Below are 16,500 nucleotides of genomic sequence, written 5' to 3' on the forward strand. Positions count from 1 at the left end.
GACGAAACTATTGAGTATAGCTTTTTTTTTGGCTTCTAGAATGTTTCTTTATTTTTTAAGTTCTTTATTTAAGTAGTGAAAATTTTTGGTTAAGGAGGGTATACACTCAGATAAAAAAATAACTTTTTTATGTCTAGTTAAATTTGATGAACACCTTTGGAAACATTGAAGATGAAGTCTTTTTAAGAAACTTTGTCCAAGGTGTAAACTTTCTATCTCTCAAGTGGACGAAGTTATAGGGTGAAAATGGACTACAAACGGTAGTACCCCCTTAAAAAACGTTTTTTCACCATAACTTTTTTCTTTGAATTTTCTCGTTTAATAAATATTCTACAAAGTTGAAGTGCTTAGAAAATGCACATTTTTGCAGAAGACAATAAATCGCTATCTCTTTGTTTAAAGGATTTACGCCAGTTTTTACAATTTTTTTACACTATCTTTAAGGGGGTGTACCTTGCAGGTTAGCAGGTATTAGCAGCTAATGACAACATCATTTCATTCAGCAACTTATACCTTACTGTTTCATATACAATTCATAGGGGGATCCGTTCCAAAAAATTAATGAAGTTCATCCTTAGATTATCTTCGAATTTTAGTGTTTTTTCATAGAATTCACTGAAGCTTCTTATAATTATGTATTGATTCGCTTGACGTCTCCGAAGAATTCTCATGAAATTTACCTCAGAATTATTTTGAAATTTTGCTCAAAATAATCTCCGACTTCCTTAAAATTTTCAAAAAGCTTTTTCGAGATGCCCTTGGAAATATCCTCGTGATTCCGTGGAATTCCTTTGGGTTTATATTTTCAAAATTCGATTCCCTTCGTATTTTTCACCGATATTGGAATCCTCTTGACAATTGTTCGGACTGGGAGGGAACTTTCCCTTTTGGTAGTGGACTGTATCGGCAGGGTGGTGGAGGAAGCAAGCGTCGATCGGAAATCAACTCGTAAGGGCTCTGAAAAGAGCTGGTGGGTTCGACGCTGCTCCAAACCAGGGATGTGTGCAAAATAAACTTGATCGGGACGGCTACGCTAACAACTGTTTATTCTCTCCTCTTTCTCTCTACAAATTCTGCTTCTACTGCTGCTGATGTTTGCTGGTGCTTGGTCGGAAAAGAACTCTTGTTTTGCACGGTGATGCATGTCTCTTTTAAAGCGGCGAGCGTTGATGTGGTCGTCGCTGATTGGTGGATGTTGTAGCCTATTGATGGTCTCGTTCTTCGCTGCTTGTTGGTCGTGTTCGTATCAGTTGACTTTCGGCGGAGACGGAACAACAATCGTCATGGAATTTTCCACAGAGCTATTTAAAATTTGTACTCTGAACTCTCACAATTGACTTGGAATTCTAGTCAAAAATTTCATAGAGTTCTTCGCGAAACTCCCTTGGAAAATTACTCTGAAATAGAGAAAATTACGGCTTCGGGACTTCTTTACCTATTATTGGATGGTGCTTTCCCCGACGGTGCTTTGCAGTTACTGACCGTACTTTCGTTTTGTGGCGGGCTATCTGTAGCTTCCCAAGTAAATTTTTTGGTTTTATAAGGGTTCTGTAGACCATGATTTAGACTTGTAGAATGCTATAAAACCTCGATAAAACCTTTAATGTTATTTGGGTTCGCTCCTTGCATCCAGTTTTCAACCGGCTCTTTCGATCACTGTCCGAATTGTGATGCTATAACATTAGCCCGAATGTAACACAAGCCCGAATCGCTTGAAAATACTCTGATTTTTAGCCCAGTATTTTTAACTTAGTGACAAACACATAAAATTAGTGAAATACACATTACATTCTGATTTCCCATCTAACATTCAAATACTAAAATTCAGAAATATCGCAAAGTTGTAGAAAGAACTGTTCATGTTTGAAAGACGGCAAAATCTTCTTTAAAATATTAGATTCTGATATCTCATCAAACTTTCAAATCCTAGAACTCACATATTTTCCCAAAGTGCACACAGCGAAATAACTGCTCATGTTTTAAAGAAGTAAACATCTCCTAAAATTATTATTTTCGGGCTAGTGGCATTCGGGTTAGTGACCTAGAGACCTTGAGCGGTTTGCATATTACTGTGCATAAGGGACATTTGTTTCAAAGAATGTTGGACCTTAATTTTAAATGGGAAAATTATTTATACACATGAAGTTAGTTTTAACTGAGTTTTTTTCCAGCAAAAAATGTATCGTTTGACAAAAAAAGAAACTTAATTCCTATTGAACAGTTTCCAAAATATCCGTGTTAGGGTAGTTGTCTCAATTTTGATTGTTGCTAAATACCCCATAGATGAGTTACTTTTGTCTGATCTGAATGATCGTTACGACAACGAGTAGGTAGGGTAAGTAATCCCGTAAAATTCAAAACAGTTTTGCGCGAATGGCAATTCACCATTTTCTAACCGTTTTCAGCGCCGATTGAACAGCATATCTTAGCTGATTATTCGAGACTGCTCTATTCACTACTCTGAAGTGCTTTCTCACATCCCTAGATGGTACTCCAGATTTAACTAAATTCGTTATAAGTTCACAGTCCTTTTCATTGAGCTTTGCGCGAGCTAAATTCTTGGGCGGAGCAGTTGCGCATGTATGCTTGCCCTTCAGACTAATGGTAGCATCCGCATCGGTGTTTGGTATGAATACTAGCAGTTTTCTGTCACATTGTGGAACGACACGGCACTTTATTCGCCGGCAATCGTAATATCGCATCTTTCCTTTGTAGGGTATATTTTGAGATTTGAACCGGAAGCCAAACTCGATTGACAGCACGTACGATTCTATTTCCTTTACCGGTACGGTGCTATAGATTTCCCAGCCGTCGAAAGAACTACCGTTGGAGACATCCTCATCAGCACGGTATGATGGATCGGGCTGTGAATTGAATACGAAACTGTTAATGATACGGTTCATGTGAACAAATATAACGATTACTTTTTCGATTGGACGTTTCAGCTTTTGTTACCAATGCTGGTAATTGACCCACGCATACTAACATCAATATCAGTTAGGGGAAAATTTCCTCTATCTGATGGTAGTGGCAGCATGCTTGGGCGAGCTCTACCAGTTAGGCCAAATCGACGATCAAATGCATTGTTTACGACGTCCCTTCAAAAAGTAATCGAGAAATTGTTTAATGGCAACTTACTTCATGAACAGTCGCTGCTACTGGTTTCGGATTTTCAAAAACAGAACTAGCATAGTGTGAACTTCTAGGTTTGACCGTTTCGACTGGTTCAGGGTTCGATGTGCTCTTGCGATGTGCGATGCGATGCGATGCGATGTCTCTATTAAAACACAGCGCACTATGCTGCTGATCCTTTAATGAGAAATTGCTTAGTTGATTTGCATAGGACATGATTATATGCATGCTACTAACCTTGTGGTCTTTAAGCTCATCAGCAGTGGAGAAGATAATTCCGCAAATGGTACATATTGAAAGCTGATGAATCACTTCGACATGAATGGCAAGATGGTTTCCGTCCTTGTTACCGAATTGTCCACCACAAATCGGACAATTGATTATGGTGGCATCACCATCAACATTGTTTTCTTGTTCCAGCAGCGTTGTTTCCTCGGCTGAAATTTCCTCCTTGATTGCAACAAATTCATATCGGCCTTGCAATGCATTTACATCGGACTCTTGCTCTTGATGCTTATCAGGCTCACTGCAGCCTTTGGGATCAGGTAGAATGGTAGTTGTGTGGTGTGTTTGTTTTATTTCGCTGGGGATGTTTCTATTCTCCAGGTGCTTGGACAAATGATGTTGATATTCAGTTTTCTGATGAAAATTCATCGGACATTTGTGCTTCTGTTCCGTATGGTGTTTCAACTGTTTTGAGGGATGGATTGGAATATTTAAAAAGAAAAGACAAAACACAACATCTAACCTTATGATATCGAGCTTGGTTTATGCTGGTGAATATAATACCGCAGACATCGCACTCGGTCGGCGGATGGCGATATTTAATGTGATGGGCTAGAAGTGTTTTATCAAAACACTCTTTGCCACAATGAGGGCATTTGGTAGCGGATGAACCGCTAGACAGTTTCTCTACAAATGGCTGCGTGATTTCCGTGTCCGTATTGATAAGGGGCTTATCCATATCATGTACACCCACAATGTCCTCCATGTGGCTAGGGTTGCTATCATCATGTGAGCTCTCGCTGAATTGAGAATCTACATACTTTTGATCAGCAATTGTGCCGTCAGAAATCGAGGGTACTGCTTGCTCTCTAGCATTGCAATGGTTCAGGGCGTGATCAGTCAGAAGCTTTTGCGATCGGAAGCATTCCTCGCATTCTGAACACTGCAGGAAGAAGCCATCGTGATCTTCCTATAAAGTGAACTGAAAGATGAACAATAAATTCAATCTAACTCTAAAACACTTACATGAACGTGCTGCCAATAGAGCCTTTCCCGATAACCGCGTTGATCATTGCAAAGTACGCATTTGAGTAGACAGTTTGCTAGTCTCAGTTCTTGATACTCCATTTGTTTATTCTCGTCAGCAACCTATCGATGTAAAAACAATAGATACCTAGATCTACCCAAACAAAGAAAGTCCCTCCCTACCTCGTGTAGATCCAGATGATTCCACAGTCCCTCCTTGCTCATGTAGTCCTGGTGGCAAACGGCACATCGGAACACCAATAGTGTCGTGCACCTTTCCCGATGTTGCAGCAACTCATCCTCCTGGTATCTTCCAAGATATAAATCACACTCGATCGTCCGTCCACCGGCATCTTCCTCCGGTGGTATAACAGGCACTGACTTTTCCTGAGCAAGGAACAAGTTTTTCGCAGTAGCATTGCAGCGTTCCACATTCACCAAGCAGCAGTCACATAAATAATACTGAAATTGAATAAACAAACCGATGAAGGACTGCAAGAGGTACCGTTACAAAATCTTCTGGTCTGTTACCTGTTTGGAAGCACTTTTGTTACAGAAGGAGCAAGTCATTGCATTTGGGTGAAAGGAGCTTGCTTTAGTTCCCTGATGCAAAAATAGATGCACAGATTCACGAATCACTTATAGGAAAATTATTTTGGAACTTTCACGCACAGCATAAATAATATAAACATAAACGTTACATACATACATCTAAAGGGAACTAATTATTTATTATGACTGCACAGTAGGGATGCCAGGTTATTATTTTTTAAATCTTCGGTGAGAGCGAGGGGTTTCTACCAAGGTGATCGGTAATCGAAAATTACCACAAATTATTAAAATAATTAGTGAATTTTGAACTACTCAGTAATTTCAATGTAATACAAATAATTGTGCGTAATTTATGGGTGATTTCAGTAATTCCTACTGCTGGAAAATAATTTGGAAATTTTAAAAATAACTTAACAGTAATTCGAGTAATTCCATAAATCTTTACTCTGGAATTATATATTTTTTTATTATTCTATGTAAATTTTATGATTTTAGTTGTTCAAGGTATACTTTAATCACAGACAAACAGACATAACACTCGCAAGTTGTTGATCGAACAAGCATTTAACGAACAATTTAAAAGTATCGTAGCTGGTAATACCGCCAGCTGTGGCTGTGTCTGTGCTTTAATTATTGAAATAGTAGAAATCGAATTTAAATTTAAAAAAAATGAATACTGAAAAAAATTATGCAACCCTTGATGCAAACTAATCGAAACGACTTTTTTCATATTAGCGCTCTTACGAAAAATGCTTCGTTTCGATTATTACAATGAGGCTTCAGTCGGTTCGTTATGAAGGAAATTTAAATACGAATAAAATATTGTATCTATAGAGATTTTCACGGCCGGTTTAATTGGTGCGATATGTGAGAGAGTGTTAGTGAAAATCCGAGGAAAATACATAACAAATCGCTGTCAAAGTCATTTCACCGATCTAATTACATACATTTTTTAAGTTAGCCAGAGGAAAATAATAAACAACTTTACGTGGTGCGTGCGTTAAACGTCACTAATCTCTATGACATCGTGACATCAGTGCGCGTAAATGTCCAAATAAAAACAAAAGCAACAGACGAGTCTCGCTATTGGCGTCTAGCAGTGACACTTTTCCAAGGTTTCGTCACCTACATTTCGAAGTGAGAACTACTAGAAGGAGGATAGTTTCAAAATTTTCCAAGTAAAACCGACGCTTTTTGGGGCAAATCGGTCCATAAAAAAAAACTAATAATTTCCCATGGAAACTTTTGCTTGAATCGTGTAAGAAAACGTGTTTGAAAACTATTTGTTATTATTTCGGTATGGATCGGAGATGTTTTCATGGCAAATTATGCATAACAAGTTTGCACCCACAGGGAGAGGTTACCTCCTGCGCAGCTGCATTTTTCAGAAAATGGTGAATATGTGCGATTTTCACTAAGATGAAAAGGGAAATTAAGTTAATTTACTTAGGAAAGGTTGTATCATGCTGGTGGTAATAGAGAATTGGTTGTATAGAACGCCAATATTCAATAAATGTTCAATTGTTCATTTTGGCCTTTTTTAAGCAAACATATTGATACTCACAATTTTCGACGGAAAACGCACCGGAACTTGATTTACTCAACACGCACCATACTATAAAATGGTGCTAGATGGTCTTCAAAGTGATAACAAGATGACAAAATATCTTTATTTTGAGTAAGTGAGCAATTTACTTCTGTTTACCATCATATTTGCATCGCATTGATGGAGCCGTGAAATGAAATGAATATATCTTATAAAAGTTCACCTGGAAAAGTCAAAGATGCACATCAGTCTGATCGTAAAAACGTTTTCTTCTTCAAATCGAATGTTATGTTGGAAGGATTTCACGCAGGTTTGATGAAAATTATGATTTAATGCTAATTTTCACGAATTTTATATGCAGTCTGTCAACATTATCATCATCATGCAGTGGCGACATCTGCGTTGAGCTTTTGCGGCAATCTTCCAATATTGAAATACAGTTTTAACGATTCTGTGACACTACCCCGAATGTCACTACCCCGAACGCCATAACCCCGAACGCCGTTACCCCGAATGCCACTACCCCGAATGTCCTACTACCCCGAATGTCCTACTACCCCGAATGCCCTACTACCCCGAATGCCCATTACCCCGAAATTAAGACAAATGGAAGAACAGCAAGGGATTAATAGGAGGGTACATTTTTTAGAAGGAAATTTCGTTTTGGAATTTATACTGAATACAAATGATAATTTTTTATTGGAAGCACTTAATTTGCTAATATAATTATTATGTCTAGGTACATATAAGAGCATTTTTAAAATTGATTCATGTAAATCAGTGATATGATTCGCGAACTTTTCCCTACGATTCGCGAACTTTTACCTACGCATAGCGCATTATTGTGTGATTACTGCGCACTACTTCCAACACTATGTTCAACATACAGAACAAAAGTAAAATGGTTTCTCGCTGATGGGTTATTCCAGTTTTCATCTATACCGATAATATTTCATATTAAGTATTAGATCATAATATGGGAGTACTACGAAAGGCCGAAATACACAAAAGGCCGAATCACGATTGGCCGAAAACACACGAAAAAACTACGAGTTTTTTCGGCCTTTTGTTAATTTGTTTTTAATAAATTATATTACATTTTTTAAATAAAGTTAGAATTATTATTATTCTGCATCTTCGAAATAAAATATAACGGAAGCTACTTAGGCTCTGAACCATTTGGCGGATTTTTTAACTTTTGGTTATAATTTGACAGATGGAAAGTTATCGATTAACCCTGCTACCCGAGGGTGGTTATTTCTGACAGACAAGAAGTTAAATTTTGACAACCGTGGCTCGAAAACCGGTCGATCGACAGCACGGGGATTTTCGAACATAGAAAATAACTTTCGAAATGTCACTTTTAACCACAAGTTAAATTTAACTCGGCAAATGGTTCACAGCCTTAATAGCCATTCGATTTTCGTAATGAAAATTAAAAAAAAAAAAAACTTAAAATTTGGGCAGCTTTATTTTTATGTTTGTTTGAGTGTTTAACGACGATTTAATGACAAGATGAAACGATTCAGAACTGGTTGTTTTCACTGACTCTGAAAATAACTATAAAAAATGATTGATTTATTAGAGAAAAAAAAACATACGAATGATTTATTTTTTATTATTTACCTTGGCAGGGAAAACTAACCATTATTCCGGACGGTCCCGCAACGGTAATCGATTCAATACTGGTTGCTTCGATGGACTCTGAAACATGATTTCAAAAAAAAAAAGAAGTGGAAGTTAGTAGTTTGAAGAAAAGAATTTAAATTTATAGAAAAATCACACGAATTTTCAAATAACGTACCTAAAGCAGTGATTCTGGATGATCCAGCAACGGCTTCTTCGATCACGGCATCATTGGGTTCATACAGTTTGTGGTAGCAACGTTGACAAATGAAGGAGCTACTCTCATTTATTTTAATTTTTTTCTATTGAGGCATTTTTGAAAAAATATATTTTTCAAACCACCCTAGCACATAAATGGTCACCCTACTGGTGGTATAAAAAAAAATACGAGTCTAATATTTTTTGAAAAGGAAGTACTGTACCAATTTTCAAGAAACTCACTAAAACTTTTTTCTATGGAATTGCTGTACATAGGGGAATTTACGTATTCTCGGCAACCTAAGCAGCGACCTTCTTTCTATAGCCTTTTTCTCTAAGGAACGCACACATATGCAGTATTGGTTTGTTTACAATCTATTGCTGCCAGCTGCTCTAACAATTTCAGTCGAAAGAATTGTCAAAAACTGTTTTGAAACGCTTTTACAAAGCTTCAATCTTCTCTAGTGAGAGCGAGTATTGTCGGCAACCAGTTTTTCTTCGGCAACCGTTCCATTTGAACTGCATGTAAATCTGCTGTTCTATTATCGGCAACTCGAAATCAGCTACAATATGTAGTGCGAGTGTTTCATTTCAAGAAACCCTTGCTAGATTGCTTTTTCTCAGTGGTAAAAATATAGTCAAATTGAAGCTGAAAGCATAAAGAGTAGTTTGCATGCATTCAGCGGAGTGTTTTCGTAAGAAAATCCAGTGAAAATAGTGTTTCAATTTGGGTTGCCGAAAATAGTCTGTCATGCCGAAGCCGTCATTTCCCCTACATAGGTTAAATTACGGCTTCGGCAATACCTTACTCTATTATCGTCAAAGGGGTAAACAACATCCTTGAGAGCTCCATTTTGGCATGTGGATAGGGTTTTTGATCTAATTTCCGTCCTACTAAGCACAACCCTCACTTTACCTCTATTTTCTGAACGGGTTTGAACAAAAAATGGAATATTTCTATCAAAGATGACTTCTAAATTTATTCACCTTTTCATACGTACCGTTGGATTTGATAAAGAGTCACACATTGTTGAGATATTGTTTAAAATCTAACACTGCTTCTTGATTCTAAATTCGTCTCACGAGTTTCAATTCCGTCCTAACGCATTGAAACGCCATTAGATTTTCTTCGTCCTACGGATAAACGTAGAAAAAGGGGATTCGCTAGGAGCGCTTCTTTTGTTTTGAGAACAATGAGCGTAAATATTCATACAATGCGCTCTAACAGGATTTATGTTGCAGCTAATGAACTAACGCATCGGAACAAACTTATTATTGATTTGTGCATGGTGAAATCATTGATATTATTGACCTTTTCTGATCAATAGAACGGAAATAAGCGATTACGACGAAGTAGCGCTCTACCCTACATTGTTTCATAGCTAAATTTGAATGCTCTAGGACTTCTTTACCCCCTGACGATAATAGGTTAAGGTATTGCCGAAGCCGACATTTCCCCTACATATATATTCTACTGTGGACTGTGAGCTATCACCACTTGACGAAACAATAGCTTTGCAATGTTGTTGCAATGTAACCAAATCTTTATTGAACACTCTCATTCACCTCATTCTTGCACTTCATGCTCCACGTGCTTCAACATATGCTCATCGTATCGTTCTCTGGTTTTGAAAAATGTGTTACATACGGAGCATGTCGCCTCCTGGTGCGCGTCCTTGTTTGCCATATGCTGCTTCAGTCCAATCCTCGTCAGGAATTTTGCGTCGCACATCTCGCAGCCGTATTGCTTCCTGTTGGGATCGTGAATCTTCATGTGTATCCGTAGTCTCACCGGACCACTGAAACACTTTTCACAAATTTCGCACATGTGCTCTTTACTGGTGGAAGGTCCCTCAGGCGGGTCCTTTTTAACACACGTTATCGTCCCGTTCTCATGGGCCCGTTTGATGTGCAATTTTAGAATGTACTTGGTCTTGAACTTTCCTCCACATTGTTCGCACAGATTTATTCCCTCTTTCTGATGCGAAATCAAATGGCTTTGGTAGTTGTATTTGCTGGAAAACTTCTTCTGGCAGAGAGAACATTCAAACTTCGGTTCAGTATGGACCGAAATTTTATGCGTTTTTACTAGACTGGTGCTGGCCAGTTTTAACCCACACACATCACATTCGGCCGGTTTGGCTTTGTGGATCCTCCGGATGTGCACCTCCACTCCCCAGCGATTCTTGTAGCATCTGGAACAGTGCGGGCATTGGGATTTGACCGGTGCGTATAGACTGGTGACCTTCTCTTGAGCCCGGGTACCAACCCGGCACTGACCGGAACGGTGATTGACGAAGCTTCTGTGCTGACGGAACTTGGATCCGCAATCCGGACATAGCAGATGATATCCATTGTGCGCTTCCTGCAAGATTTATGTGAATTTTGTTGATGTGTTTGTTGCATGATTAACCCACTAGATTACCTTAACATGAGTATTGTAGGGTTCTTCTTCGTATCCACGGTCATCACCGCACAGGGCACAGATGAAGATTTTCTGCAAGCTTCGTACTACAGAGAACAAACTCTCGGGATCTTCTGTAATTCCATCATGGTTAGCGAAATGCTTCAACAGCCCATCCTTTTTCACATAGCTCCTCAGACACGTCGCACACTCGAACAGGACTCGACCCAGACATTTTCCCTTATGCTGCTCCAGTTCTAGTAGTTCATCGTAGCCTTGCAAACAGATGTCGCACTGTCGTTGGTGGCCCTGGTGCTTTTCTTGGACGTGCTGTTCAAATGGAACCCTCCCCTTAAACCAAAGAAAGCATATGCGGCAACGATTCATCCTGTCGTCCACATGAAACTCGTCGTAATGCTTGTAGAGCATCGTTTTACTGGTAGTCCTGTGGTCACAGTATCGACACGCCACTTTCAGATGGCCAGTTTTGCTGTCTTTATTAGGCCTAGTGTGCCATAGCATATGCTTGTTCAGACCGTTAGTCAATTTAAACTTTTTCGGGCAGTGTGGGCATTGCAGCTTTGGGGAATCGTGAACTGTACGCTGAAAGTAAATTTGTCATTTCCAATTTAAGCGTCCAGATTTGATGTGCAAACCTTGTGGTATTTCAACCTGTCCGTGTTGGTCACCTCCAGTCCGCAAACATCGCAGTTGACCGGTTCAGCTTCGTGCATACGCCTCACGTGTTGCTGCAGTGCCTTGCGTTGTTGGAAACATTTGTCACATTGAAGACACTTGACATCGACGACCGGTTCCTGTGTATTCTGAACATCCGTCAAACGTGGCTCCTCGATGGTTAGTTCTTCTTCAATTTTTGGTTCTACACCAAGTTCCTTTAGTTGATCATCGGGCTGTGCCCTGGAATCGTCGTTATCGATGTCGTTATCAAACTCAATTTTCACTGTTACAGTCGGTTTGTTGAAATCTTGACCATGTCGCATCGTAAGAGACGCGTTACCGCTGCCTATATCATTTTCGATCTGTACAACCACGCCTTCCGGAAGGGACCCAACTCTGTAGATGCCAATTGCATCTCCGATTTTATCCTCATCAGCAGCGGTCTCGATCTTTACCTCTGGACCAGGTTGCATCGAAGTAGTCGCTGGTTTACTACTTTCAAGTAGGCTTTGGTCTATAAATTCCACCATGAAAGCGGAAACGCTGCCTTCTTGATTTTTGCAACTCGACAGACAGTCACCGCACAGACGATCTCCCTTGATCTGCAATATTTAGAGTTTCTTGTGAGGTAGACTTTTTTGTTGGTAATTTCAATATTTACCACTGTAAATTTTGATGTCCTCGCTTGGCAAACGGTACAATGTACAAATTTCTCTTTTGGTGGCATCGTGTGGATTGGAATTGAAGCCTTCGATGTTTTGAGAGTGCATCTTTAATGGTGCATACGCAAATGAACGGTATTTGCAGATTGCAATAACTGCATATGCAACTTTGAGTTCATTCTGAACGCGTGTGCTTCGATTAGTATGCGTACATAATCAGTCTTATGATAACACATTATATGTATGCAAGAACCATTATGCTGTCAGTTCCAAACTTTATCCACTAAAATAAACAAGAAATAAACTTCAACAATCAACAAATTTACGTTAACTAAACTATTTAAAACATTACATTTTTAGCTTTTTAGCATGAATTCATTACATTTACATTACACACGAATTCATTACACAGGCAGACATTTGGTGGATAGTGTTTGTTTTGATTCATCCAAAGCGACCGGCTTCCAATGTTGTTGACATTATTTTTAAATACCACAAATACACATGCATACATCAATATGTCAGAGCTCGAGCTTGCAAAAGTATTTGGAAATGTCAAATAGATTGTATTGAAGAGTGCCATAATTAAATAATTTAAACGATTCAATCAAGTTTTAACATCTTAACAAACAACCATGGTAAGTGGAAATAATGTTTTTGGATCAAGCACCAGCCAATCAGATGAAACTGAACGTATCAAGTGTTGGATTTGCCCGGCAAAGTTCTTCGACAGTGAGCAACGTTACCAGGATCATACAGAGGTATGTATAGAAAAGCAATTTGTTTAAAACGTTTTCAAACTCCGCCTTTTCGTCCTTTTTGTTCAGCATATCTTCAAACATCTTCACAAACCATGAAATGTTTGAAATGATGAAATGATATTTCACATTTATGCATCATATTTTTTTCGTAGAAAATCCACCAAGGATTTCGCTTCCGCTGTGAAGAGTGCACCGACGAAGTACTCTTCGTCGATATCGCCGATGCTCGGAATCACGTGGACGATAAACACGACATCAACCTCCAAAAATGCCCCATGTGCGAGTGCTCTTTCAACGAATTCAACTTGAGAGAACATCTCACCGAAGTTCACGGTGAAACCCGTCGCTATAAGTGCAGTCTGTGCGATGATGGCAAACGGTTTGATGATCGCGATTCCTACGAGCGTCACATTCATGTAAGTTTGAACCACCTACCTACTCACTTCCGAGTGTTGAAGATTGATGATTCGCTGATTCTAGGACCAACACCAAGGCTTCCGCGTCAAATGTCCGATCTGCCATCGTATGTTAAAAAGCAAACTGAAACCGCACATCGAGTACATTCACTCGGAGGGGATGCCCAAATGTTACATCTGCAGCAAGGAGTACAGCAACAAATACAAACTGATGCGGCACATGAAGTGCCACACGGATCCGATAGAGCCGGGCGCGACGGTTCGGTGCGAACGGTGCGATGAAACGTTCGAGAGTGTCGCCAAGCTGAATTACCACAAGGCGAAGCATCAAACGAAAATCTTCCAGTGCGACAAGTGCTCGAAGATGTTCTACCGCAATGCAGCTCTGGTGCAGCACCAGAAGGTTCACGAGGAACGGCGTGGCGAGTTGTGTTGCGAGATATGCAGTAGAACTTTCAGCACAGGTTCCGCTTATCGGAAGCACATGGAGATTCACGAGAATTTCAAAGAATCGGGTGAGCAGCAACCTGAAAGTGAACATCAGTACGAAAATTCTGGGGTTATTTCAGAAGATAACGACGAGCTACAGACTCCCGTTGATTCACATTTAAGTGAGCATAAATAGTTCTGCCAGATTTGCAACCAAGGATTCGAAACTCGGGGAGATCTCTCCACTCATATGAGGACGAAAAATATTCATGATCATCTGCTTCATAGCGAGAATCAGCAGGAGTAAAACTAAAGTTCTTTCAATAGAATTTGTGGCGAAATTTACTGAGGAACATGTGATGTATCACTTACCAAAGCATTTGAAAGTTTTCCTTCGATTCAGATCATAATTTATTTTAGCCGCAAGCATATCCTATCTTTGCTCCGAGTGTACTGCAAGATGGTCTTCGTATCGTTCCTTTCCTTTGACCACAGCACTGCAAACCGGACAGGTCATCTTCTGGTGAACGTACTTCCCTTTCATGTGGTAGTACAGCCCCGCACTGGTGGCGAATTTTCGATCACACTCTTTGCAATCATACTTCTTCTCCAGCACTCGATCCGGATCGTGTATCTTCATGTGCGTGAGGAGAACGTAATTATGCTTGAATCTTCTATCACATAGTTCACAGGCGTATTTTCCAGACGTTCCAGGAATCATCCGTCTGTTGGGTTGACCTGCATCCTTCAGGTGCGATTTGATATGTAGTTCAAGGCCTACTTTTCGTTTAAAGACGCGACCACATTCTTCGCAGATGAATTTCCCAATCACGTCATGGGTCGTCAGGTGCTGCCGAAGATCGGTGGCCAGATGGAATTGTTTTGGGCAGTGGGGACATTTCTCCGCTGGTTCGGTGTGAGATTTGATCTGTAAGTTTTCCAGTAATAATAATTATATTTTTCAACCAACTATTGCTCTTCTCTGATTACCCTATGGTACCGCATCTGATTGCGATTGGCCAGACTTAATCCGCAAATGTCGCAAACGACTGGTTTCGCCTTGTGAATCTTGGCCACGTGATTTTGGAGAAGCGTTCGATTGCGAAACGATTTCGAACAATACTGGCACCGAGATTGGACGAGCTTTTGCATTTTGGCAGCTTTCTCCCGCGCTTTGGCACCCACTTTGCACTGCACTCCGGTATGCACGACCATGTGCTTCCGATTGCGGAAGGTTTTTCCGCAATCCGGACACCGAAGATGACGACCGTCGTGATCTCGCTGAAAAAAAAATCATTTAATTAATCTAAAAAAAAAAAAAAACAATTTCTGTCGACTTACATGAACATGATTCCAATATGCATTCTCTTCATAACCTTGATGATCATCGCACAACACGCAGGTGTGTATCCTTTGCAGAGCTCTCATTTCTTGGTATGATGATTCCTTCAAGTCTTCTAGAATCTAAAAACGCAAAATCAATCTACCTCCGGTCCCCTTATTCTTCTTACGACCACCATACTTGATGACTATCTAAGTGCTTCATCAGTCCTTCCTTTGATACGAATTGCTCTCTACACTCGATGCATTCAAACAAAAGCCGTCCTATACAGCTCTTTTCGTGTTCCAACTTCTCCCCCCTGCCATAGCCCTCCAAGCAAACTACGCAGATATGACTAAATCCTGCATGCTCGCTTCGAATATGTTCCTCAAACTGTTCGACGCCCTTGAAGAACAGTCGACAGATGTGACATCGATTAACTTTCTCCTCCGGGTGACTTCTTCGCATGTGGGCCGCCAAAGATCTCCGATTGGTGGTCCGCTCGTCACAAAGTGCACATTTCTCTTTCAACTTGTCTTTCGGAATGGCTTTCTTGCTTATCGTAGCTGGCTTAACATCTTCTTCCAACGTATTTGCGTCTTTGTCGATTAGCAGTACACCGGATTCAGATTTAATGCTAACATCATCGTCGTATTCGTGGTAGCTTTCGTGTTCCAAGTGCAATTCGTCTGCCAAATTGAAATTGCTTTTGATTTCGAAATTAGACGTGGAATCATCACTGTCGCTGGATAGACCTTGCTCAAAATCCTTCGTAAATAGGTCCGATAGACATCGATCGCAAAGGCGATGCTGTGCAACTAATTTCGCGTCGATCTGCGAAGTGTATATAGGATTCTTCGAATTTTTAGTTTTAATTCTAATAGTTGTATTACTTATAACTTACCGGAGTTAGCTTCGAATCTACTCTGTAACATATTGTACATTCCATTCCGATGGAAAAACTGAATACCTATCAGAATACCTAACTATGTTTGTTTACAAACAGAAGTTTTTTTTTTAGCTTTGATAAGAGTTCACTCGGAGCACCATCCGCATGTGTTGGTACTACAAATGCCACTTACAGCATGTTCATCGAATTTTATGGCGAAAATGAAGCATCAAAATATGGGAACTTGTAATCTAGTTTCAAAGTGTTCATTTACAGTCTTTAAAAAAGTAAGTTTGAACAAGAATATTAAATGATGTAACGGAAAGACCAAGTCTGTGAAATGATGTAAAAAGTTTGTAGTGTAAATACAGTCAACAGGAAACTGCTTGAGATGCAACTTGCCAACAGTTTATCAAAAATAACTGACACCTCTATTCTGGGAGTAGTGTGACTCTGTGTCACTAGTGAGTTAACAACATTAGGGGTCACCCTAGAACTGCACAATGTTCGATAAAGTTGCAGAACTGGTAATTTGAAGCAAATTTTCTGAAGAAATCAGTTTTCTATCTCTAATAGTTCATGTTTCAGAGATACTTTCAGAGCTTTTACACAAGCAACCAAATTGCTATATTTTT

At 39.7% G+C, this 16,500-nt stretch overlaps 4 protein-coding genes across 4 annotated transcripts in view; 1 reads left to right on the forward strand and 3 right to left on the reverse strand.

Annotated features, from left to right (window-relative positions):
* Positions 1–5,083, reverse strand: part of LOC135705267 (zinc finger protein Xfin-like) — a 42,136-nt gene extending 37,053 nt beyond the window's left edge. Inside the window, exons 1-7 of the mRNA XM_065226889.1 lie at positions 4,915–5,083; positions 4,567–4,845; positions 4,384–4,506; positions 3,881–4,327; positions 3,370–3,822; positions 3,139–3,309; positions 2,397–2,864 (exon numbers count right to left, since the gene is read on the reverse strand). Of these exons, the coding sequence (XP_065082961.1) occupies positions 2,397–2,864; positions 3,139–3,309; positions 3,370–3,822; positions 3,881–4,327; positions 4,384–4,506; positions 4,567–4,845; positions 4,915–4,953 (1,980 nt within the window). The 5' untranslated portion in view covers positions 4,954–5,083. The remainder of the gene's footprint in view (positions 1–2,396; positions 2,865–3,138; positions 3,310–3,369; positions 3,823–3,880; positions 4,328–4,383; positions 4,507–4,566; positions 4,846–4,914) is intronic.
* Positions 5,084–9,872: 4,789 nt separating this feature from the next.
* LOC135705268 (zinc finger protein 62-like) lies at positions 9,873–12,165 on the reverse strand. The gene is made up of 4 exons (XM_065226891.1): positions 12,049–12,165; positions 11,366–11,989; positions 10,731–11,312; positions 9,873–10,670 (listed from the first exon to the last, which is right to left on the reverse strand). The coding sequence occupies exons 1-4, from the start codon at positions 12,112–12,114 to the stop codon at positions 9,873–9,875; spliced, it is 2,070 nt and encodes a 689-aa protein (XP_065082963.1). The 5' UTR covers positions 12,115–12,165.
* An 81-nt stretch (positions 12,166–12,246) lies between these two features.
* On the reverse strand, positions 12,247–15,925 carry LOC135705269 (zinc finger protein 585B-like). Its single transcript, XM_065226892.1, has 6 exons — positions 15,881–15,925; positions 15,178–15,810; positions 14,997–15,119; positions 14,646–14,936; positions 14,028–14,583; positions 12,247–12,332 (listed from the first exon to the last, which is right to left on the reverse strand). Exons 1-5 carry the CDS (start codon positions 15,923–15,925, stop codon positions 14,089–14,091), a joined length of 1,587 nt encoding a protein of 528 aa, XP_065082964.1. The 3' UTR covers positions 12,247–12,332; positions 14,028–14,088.
* Positions 12,591–14,047, forward strand: LOC135705354 (zinc finger protein 284-like). The gene is made up of 3 exons (XM_065227047.1): positions 12,591–12,810; positions 12,963–13,226; positions 13,291–14,047. Exons 1-3 carry the CDS (start codon positions 12,685–12,687, stop codon positions 13,849–13,851), a joined length of 951 nt encoding a protein of 316 aa, XP_065083119.1. The 5' UTR covers positions 12,591–12,684; the 3' UTR covers positions 13,852–14,047.
* Positions 15,926–16,500: the final 575 nt, after the last annotated feature.

This window comes from Ochlerotatus camptorhynchus, unplaced genomic scaffold (genome assembly GCF_037179485.1).
Source record: "Ochlerotatus camptorhynchus isolate MF236.1 unplaced genomic scaffold, CSIRO-AGI_Acam_v1.1 ptg000265l, whole genome shotgun sequence".
NCBI classification, from domain to species: Eukaryota; Metazoa; Arthropoda; class Insecta; order Diptera; family Culicidae; genus Ochlerotatus; species Ochlerotatus camptorhynchus.